General features: G+C 39.8%; 1 protein-coding gene across 1 annotated transcript in view; it reads right to left on the reverse strand.

The window, feature by feature from the left end:
- Dync1li1 (dynein cytoplasmic 1 light intermediate chain 1) overlaps window positions 1-8,751 on the reverse strand; it is a 41,356-nt gene extending 32,605 nt beyond the window's left edge. Inside the window, exons 1-2 of the mRNA XM_020162354.2 lie at window positions 8,510-8,751; window positions 8,287-8,360 (exon numbers count right to left, since the gene is read on the reverse strand). Of these exons, the coding sequence (XP_020017943.2) occupies window positions 8,287-8,360; window positions 8,510-8,655 (220 nt within the window). The 5' untranslated portion in view covers window positions 8,656-8,751. The remainder of the gene's footprint in view (window positions 1-8,286; window positions 8,361-8,509) is intronic.
- Between the last annotated feature and the right edge of the window lie 284 nt (window positions 8,752-9,035).

Genomic DNA, 9,035 nt, shown 5'->3' on the forward strand with positions numbered 1-9,035 from the left:
ATTTATATGATGTGATTTTTCTTTTTGTGGTTCTGGGATTTGAACTCAGGGCCTATATACTGAGCCACTCCACCAGCCCTTTTTTGTGATGGGTATTTTCAAGATAGGATCTCCTGAACTATTCGCCTGGGTGGGCTTCAAACCAGGATCTTCCTGACCTCTGCCTCCTGGGTAGCTAGGATTACAGGTGTGAGGCAAGCCTCCAGGCTGTGAGATGTGATTTCTAGCTCCATCATTAGCTATGTGAACCTGGGCAAGTCAAATAACCTCATTTGCTCTGCAATTTCTAAATGATGGAATAAAACCAGACCATTCCTATGGTGATAAACAATTATCATTCATTACTTCTTTTTTAAAAAATGGTGGTGCTGGGGTTTAAACCCAGAACTTCATACTTACTAGGCAGGTGCCCGACTTGCTTGAGTCACACCTCCACTCCCATGCATTACCTCTTGATTGGTGACTCACTAGAAATAAACTCCTTTGTAGGACACCAGCAGTGCTTTAAAAAGATAACAGGAGGCCGGGTGCCTGGCTCACACTTATAAACCTAGTTACTTGGGAGACTAAGACTGAGAGAATATTAAGTTCAGACCAGTCTGGGCAAATAGTTCTTGAGATACACCCCCACTCCCAATCTCCAAAATTTCCTGGATGCTTCCAAAGTATGGTGTTTGTTAGTGTTTTACAAACATTGTACATAATCCTCACACCGACCCTAAATGTAAGCAGTGCTACCTAAAAGTTAAAGCAATTTGCTAAAGGGTCAGAATTTGAATCCAGTCAGAATCTCTACAACTGTACCACAGTGCCACACTCCTATTGCTGGAGTGGCTTCCTGTCATTCTCCTCCAGTTCAAGTACAGATGACAACAGGTAAAAGCAAACTGTACTCTGCCTCTTCTTTCTCTGAGTTTCTTCTAAGCTGCACTCTTCCTGCTCTGCACAGGTTTGTATGCCACATACCCGCTTTCTCTGCAGAGCTTTAATTCACATTCCCATGCCTCTGCTGGATACATTATGAGCATCATGATAATCAGGAGAGAAGGAATTCCAACCTGTTATACATATTGCTTGTCATATAAAAGTGAACATCAACATTGTAAAGTTGACATTCTGTATTTGGCCTTGCATGATGTAAAATCCTATCTTATCCAAAAGCTCTGGTAACAAGAGCCATGCAGGACCCTTTACTGAACTACTTGTTTCTCAGATCTTCTACATGACCTTCCATAGGTTATTTGGATGACCCAGAGCATTGGGGGGGCTTTTGGTCTGTGCCACATCTCATAGAGGTCATTTTCTCCCTCACCTCAGGAGGTCAAAACAGGAACAAGCAGTTAACCAGTTGCAAGACCTGATTATCATAAGTACACGTTTATATACCCATGTTCAACACTGCATCCCTCAAAAATTTCAAGGAATGTCTGCATAGCAAAAATACAAACCCAAATTGGAATCTTAGTTAAGCTGTGAAATCTGACGCTCAAACTCTCTTCATAAAATGGCAAACATACTATGTAAGAAATCACTTAGCAGAACCCCAAATACAAGTAACAGAAACAATACAAAAATCCCCACTGTTAAATGTGGATTCAGCAATCCACATTACATTAGAAAAACAGAACTTAACCTTATTTCCCTTAAGTCTCACAGACTGACTAGATATGAATTAAAAATTATTTCATTTAATTTAATAAACATTTACCAAGGCAAATAAGTGCTAATCCCAATGGTCACCAACAGTTCTATGCTCCAGGAGGTCAAAGTCCTACTAAACCAATGGTTCTTTATCAACAAATATCATATATATTCTATGATTAAATTATCTTTATCTAGTTTTTAGTCTAACAGATAGGCCAATACTAAAATAAGCAATAGTGTTGAAAACTATGCTAGACAAACAACTACTTTCATACACTGATGGTGGAAATGAAAAATGGCATAACTTTCCTAAAAGACTGGTAATATATAGAAAGATTTAAAATATATATACTTTAGAACTTGCAATTCCACTTGTAGCAATCTATCCCAAAGATAATACTGGGCAATGGGAAATAAGGTATAACAATAATGACCTGTCTAACCAACTAGTTATAATTATGTTATAGCCATTCATACTGTTCAGCCAATAAAAGGGATAAAGCAGTATCTATTAACATGTAAAAAAAAATCCCATGTTACATGAAGTAAACATCACAGTACATGAAGTAAAAGGAAAAATCAAGATTACAAAATGCAAAATTTATAATTTTTATAACATAAAATTATAAGGTCTGAGTCTACTTTTAAGAAACAAATATACACAGAAAAAATGAATACTGATTATCTCCAGGTGGTAGGGTCATGCATTATTTTCATTTTCTTACCTTCTATTTTTCTCTTTCTCTGATAAGAAACATGCATTACTTTTATAATTTAAAATAATGACTTGCAATTTTGGAAGAGTATTTCAGACATGTTTTTTGGTTCTTTTACACCCATGAAGTATGAATTAATCTCAGGTAACAGGTCAGGAGGTTGTAAATTGTCCATAATGTCACAGCTTTCAAAGACAGAATGGGCTGACTCCCAGATCATGTCCTTCTAGGTAAGGACTCCTTCAACCACACCTGAAGTGCCCTCGGCTCTTTTCAGCAGGTATTAGGCCCTTTTCAACTGTTCCCTCAACCCATTCTACTCTCCACCCTATTTACCAAAATTTTACTCAGATACTTAACGTTTTCCACAAAATCTTTCATATGCATTATTTCATACTGACCTACTTGATTTTGCTACTTTGAGCCTTTTTCCCCACAGGCATTTAAAAAATTCTGGAGATTAGGGACCAAATCTTAGTCAGCCCTGTTTTTCTTTGATGACTCAGTAAAATGTTTTTTGCAGAGCACAATTCTAATAAATATTTCATAGACAAATGAATAAAAAGGTAACCTGTAAGGTCTTTCTAACAGTCACTGCCCAAAAGAAAAGAGGTTATCCCATGTTCACTCACTTATTAGCAACAGGGTTCCATGCTGAATTTTGGACTTCTATTTTCCAATCCAAGGTTCCTGTCTGTTTTGCATTTTCAAAGTGCTTTCGCTGACATTCTCGCTCACATGGACTTTACACCAGCTGAATAACAATTTTACCAGTCCACATCTGTGATTCTTCTAACTCTGTTTTCTGTTTTTGATAATAGCACTGGGAGAAATATATGAATTCTTATTTCTTAAACCTGTATTCAACTGCACTTTCACCTGAAGCAACAAAGATACTTTAAGCAGAAGCTGCTCATCATTCATCTAACACATACTGTCTGAGCACCAAAAATGTGCCAAAACACTGGATCCCATAGTCCAATGGGATTAATTGGCATCTCTGCTTATTGATAACATTCATGACCCTAGTAGTACAGGGATTACAAAAAATAGGGATTCATTAACTTCAGGTCATAGACCACAACTGGCCTGCTGCCAATTCTTGTAAATAATGTTTTGGTGAAACACTAACATGCTCAATTCATTTACGTATTGTCTGTGGCTGTTTTAGGACTCTAAGAGCAGAAGTGAGGAGTTACAACAGAGACTATTACATTATTTATTATCTGGCCCTATACAGAAGTTTGCTGACTCCAACTATTAGAAGATACCAATATGCCATCTAACTCTCAAATATTTTATATATTATCTTAGTTGTAATAATGCATGATAAACATGCAATTTTATGCTAAATCTTGGAAAATCACCATTTAGTATAATATGTGCAGTATTCTATCCCTTGCATATTTCCATAACCAATCATACCAGAAAACAACATTAACACAATTCAACTAACAAACTATGTTTCCCACAAGTCATGGAATCTTAGGGATCTTTAATCCCAGCTCCTCACAAGATCAATAGTTTTAGACTGATCTTCACTATTTTTAAAATTAACCCTAATCTGAGTATGGTGGCACACCTACAATCTAGCTACTTGAGAGGCTAAGTCAGGAGGATGGAGGTTCAAGGACAGCCTGGGCAAAAGTAAATGAGACCCTATCTCAAAACAAGTTGGGCATAGTGGTATATGCCTGTGGACCCAACTACTCTGGAGGAGGAGATAGGAGGATCCAGTCCTCAGGCCTGCCCAGGCAAAAGCACAAGACCCTAGCTCAAAAACAAACTAAAAAAAAAAGGTCTGAGGTCAAGGCCTAAGTGGTAGAGCACTGGCCTGGCAAGTGCAAGGCCAAGTTTGATCCCCAGTATTGCCTAAATAAATCAATAAATAAAGTAATATTAACCCTCCCCCATAGAAAACCATGCACTCTCTTAAGAGTTACAAGTTACTTCTGAGCGATTTCTCTAGTTTCACTGTGTATATCCTGAGGTTTCCTACTTGCATAACTCAAGCGTAACAAAGGCTAGTTTTATTCCTGAGGTTTGTTTTTGTTTTTTAAACTGTTTCAAATATACTTCATGAAGATCTCAACATTTTGTAGAACTTAATTGGCTGCATACTACCCTGGACTGGTGGCTTCAGGGCACAAAGAAAGAAGAGATTACAGATTTCTTCCTTGGGTGAAATTAAATAGCCTAATCTAAAGGAAATACTTTATTAATATAAACTTAGTTGTCATATACCTCATAATACTTTTAAACATATTTAAACACAGATTTAGAATTTAAAAATACAGAATGTCATATCAGACTAAGATTTTGGAGCTCACTAAATCCTAAATAGTTCAATTTACAGATGAAACTTAAATGGCTTGACAAAGGGCTTTCAGTGATTGACACTGCCTGCAATCAGAAAGTTACTGTATTGTCCTGTCTAATGCTAGACACTATGTTGTGGGCCAGGATTACATAAGTATCTTAGTTGACAACTCAATTAACTTAAATCAATGAAATAGATACACGCAGGAATAAAAGATACAATTCCTTAATAACTGCTAAACTCCTCTAAGTCTTCCTATATAGAAAGTTCTTTCCCTCTGGGATCCAGGATAGAGATTAAGGTTGTTACTGTGGATCCAGGCTTCACAATTTTGAATTCTGATTTTGCCTCTTTCTGTCTGTGTAATCCTACAGCAATTTACTTAACAGCTTTGTGTCTGCTTCCTGATCTTTCTGGTGATAGAGTATGTAAACAATCCCTACATGACTAGTACATGTAAATGCTCTATGTTAGGCAGCACTATAATTTTCCTCAGGGAGTTTTCTTACCAAAACATGGGAAAGTAATCAAGATATGGAGAGACTGCACTTAAAGGTAGGTTTATATAATTACAATCAATTGCAGCAAAAACTTATTAAATAGAAAGAGTAAGGAGAAAAAAAGTTCTTAATAGAATAGTTTATGAAAACACACTACTGAAAACATATACATAAGAAATCTTACCTTTAATATTAAAAACAAACTTTACTGAAACCTACACACAAAGTCTTTCAAGAAAAATTGATTTCCTAGCATTCACAAGGTCCTGGGTTCAACCCCTAGAGCACCATCAAAAAAGTAAAAAAAAAAAAAAAAAAAAGAACAAGAAAAAAGGAAGAAAGAAAGCAAATGGGGGGGGGGGAAGAAAGATGGTTAAGCACTAAAAGTCTTTCTGGATTTCACTAAAAGTCAAGCCTAAATAGACTAAATGACTGCTTAAACACAAGCATCGGGGCCACAACTATGTCCCTCAATAAGCTACATCCCAGACTCCAATAAATATTTGTTTTTTCTTTTGTTTTGTTTTTTGAGACAGGGTCTCACTATAGCTACATAGTCCAGGTTGCCCTGGAACTCATGACCATCCAGCCTCAGCCTTCCAAATGCTGGGATTTCAGTGGATTACCCAGTAAAGTAATTACTGGTACTTTGGTCAAAGATAGTCAGTGGGTAGGAAAAGTTTGACACCTTGCACTCACTCCTTTGCAGAGATTTCTATCATGTTTTATGACATGCCATAGTAACAGAACACAGGGCTCTTAAAGCAGTATGACCTTGAAGAACCCACTTAAAAGGTCTCTAAAATTCATTACCTCCTCTATAAATTGTGCTACCATCTACCTACCAGATCAGTGAGGGAAGAGAAAGTAAATAATGGCTCATGCACATACATATATTCCTAGGGTAAATCTGTGTGTGTGTGTGTGTGTGTGTGTAAATCTGTGTGTGTGTGTAAATCTGTGTGTGTGTGTGTGTAAGACCAGGTTTGGTTTTCTGAATATGGGACCCCAAAGACCACCATCATTCATGAAAGACTTACTAGCGTCAAGTATCTCCCTGCCTAACACCCTCAAACTCATGACAAAGAAAATCACAACTCCTATTTGTATGTTTCTTTCCTCTACCACCACAGACTGAATGGTGCCATAATATGTGACAGTAAATGTCTCTAAGAAATCTTTAGAAGAATCTTAGAAAACTAATTTATGTAATCAGTATTACATAAAAAAATTACATAAAAAATCAGTTATTAGCTTCCTCTAAAGCTGAAAAAGACTTTATGAAAATCCCACTAGCACTGAAAGAAAAGTATTAAATTCCAAGCTTATATAACTTGATACCAGATGGAGCTTTCTGAACTATTAAGTTCATAAAACAGAAAATTTAATCTAGTCTGTGTACAAAGGAGTGAAGGAGTCTGGGACCTCTAAGTACACTCAGTCTTTATGAATTCACTCAGTGTCATCAATGAGTATTTAAAAAAAAAAAAAAATGAAAGAAACACAGGCAACCTCAGTGCAAGTTAGGCACATCAAGAAATGAACAAAACTGCCACTTTTGTTTCAACAGAAATAGAAACACCCTAACCATGCATGTATACTTAATGCACAAGAATAACTAGAAGAAATTTACAAAATGAGAACAAAATTCAGGATTATTTTTACAATTGCACTATTTGAAGTCTTATTAAAATAATTAAAATACAATCCATTTCAACAAGATTATACAGTGTTAAGTCCATTTTAGTTTAGTGATTAGTAGTCATACGAATTAGTAATTAAAAACATTTTCCGGAATTTTTTGCTTTTGGATCCTAGTTTATCTCTACCCTATCAATACCACTTATGTAGACACTAATTCCAATTTTAAAAAGAGTTTTTGACAAATGTTTTCTAATTCAGTTAAGATTAAACCCACCACAAAGTCATTATGCTGTCTTCACCTTACAAACATTATCTCATTTACTCCTCCCCACAATCCCAAGAGACAGGCATTATTATTTCTACAGCATTTATTTGAAAGATGAAGAACTGAGGTTTATACACATCAAGATACTTGCCTACCATCATAGGACTTGAATATGAGAGGTCTTTACTCAATCCAGACTAATCTTAACCACATTAAGAATAAAGGAACAAAGGCAATTTTCAACTAGCTCCATGTAGCTTTAAACAACTTATGTATTCTCTATTGACAGCAGTTCACGGAAAACAAGTAATTCCTTTCTATCTGATCACTCATACTAAACTGTGGACCCTATCAAGTGGCTTTTGTTTCCTTTCTTAGATGTACATAACAAAAAGTCTTGAGATACAATACCAAAGTTTTAAGATGTAACCATCATCTTATAAGCCAAACTTCAATCATCTTTACACGTTTTTGTTTTGTTTAAAAAAAAAAAAAAAAAAAAGGAAGAAATCTCTCCTGTAAATGATTCGGAGGCTGAACCCGCAAAAATGTGAACCTGGAATTGTTCTCCCTGAATTCTCTACCAAACCTCCCAATCAACAGGGATAAAAACACGTAAGAAAAAGGACATAAAAGAACCACCAGGAAAATTAAGACATTAAGCCCTTTCTCTTTAATATATCTATTTGGCAGAAGGGACTAAACTGGAAAAGTGCTCTTCCTCCCTTTACAAATTTCAGAATCAAGTGACAGCTAAAAAGGCAAGGGCAACACCAGCACATTGCAGCCTGAATCAAATAAGAGCATTTATTTATCACGACTGCCAGGTCTCATTCTACCTTCTCTGTGAATTACACAGTGGGCTATCAAATATTAATGGCATGCCAGTTGCACTAGAGCTCTCATGAGAGCCTCCTGCTACCAGTTTCTTTCATGAAAGAAAAACTGCCCCCGTTTTCTAGGCAAACCCCGGACCACTAGAACCCCTGGGATGGGTGTCCATTCTGTCGCTCCCAGCGAAGGCTCACAGAGCCACCCCACATCCCAGAGAGGAAGGACCTGAGGGCGGTCGGTCCAGGGGGTCCGGGCTGAGCAGCGGCTCCGGTTCTCCCCCAGGTGTCGGCGGTGGATGGGAGGCGCGGCCGGGCCGGGCCGGGCCGGGCCGGGCGGTCCGCACAAAGGACGGGGAACACTTACCCAGCAGCAACACGTTCTTCCCCGCCGGGAGCTTGGAGCGCGAGCGCGTGGAGACCTCGCTGAGAATGCAGGACCTAACGGGGAGCAAAGAGCAGGCTGAGGCCAGGGCCGGGGCCGGGGCGCGGCGGCCGGCCTGGCGCCGAGCTCCAGCGGGCGCGGCATCCCGAGACGTCCGCCGGGCGGGGTAGAGCCCACGGGGACCCGGGAGGGGTGGGGTTGTTACCAAAGGTTCTGCCCGTCCTCATCGTCGCCTGCCGGGGCGCCGCCACTGCCCGATGCCACATCGTTAGCCAGGGGACCGCCCGCGTAAGCCGAGGTGAGTCCCGGCGGAGAAGTACCGAACGAACCGACCCGCCCCACAGCCGCCATCTTAATAGGGAATCACACCACTCCCGGCAGAGCTGAATGAGCAAGGCAGAAGCGGCTGCGGCGGGAACCCGGATATGGCCGTTCAGCTCACGGGAGGAGGCGGGGCCGGGCTGCGGGGGCGGAGCCGGGGAAACGGGAGAGGAGGATTTGCGCATGCGCCACGTGCGGCGCCTGGTGGAGTTGCGCATGCGCGGACCGTGGACTGGTTCTGTGCCACGCCCTCAGTTCTGTAGGTCTCAGCCCTGAAACGCTTCCCGCGGTGCACCCGGAGCCCCGGTTGCAGTGGGGTCGGGCTGGGTGTGTCAGATGAGCGGAGTTCCCTCCCATCCTTCAGCCGGTCTCTCATCCCCGCTCCGGCGCGAAATTCCTGCGCTGTCATT

The sequence above is a fragment of the Castor canadensis genome, chromosome 5 (assembly GCF_047511655.1).
Source record: "Castor canadensis chromosome 5, mCasCan1.hap1v2, whole genome shotgun sequence".
NCBI lineage: Eukaryota > Metazoa > Chordata > Mammalia > Rodentia > Castoridae > Castor > Castor canadensis.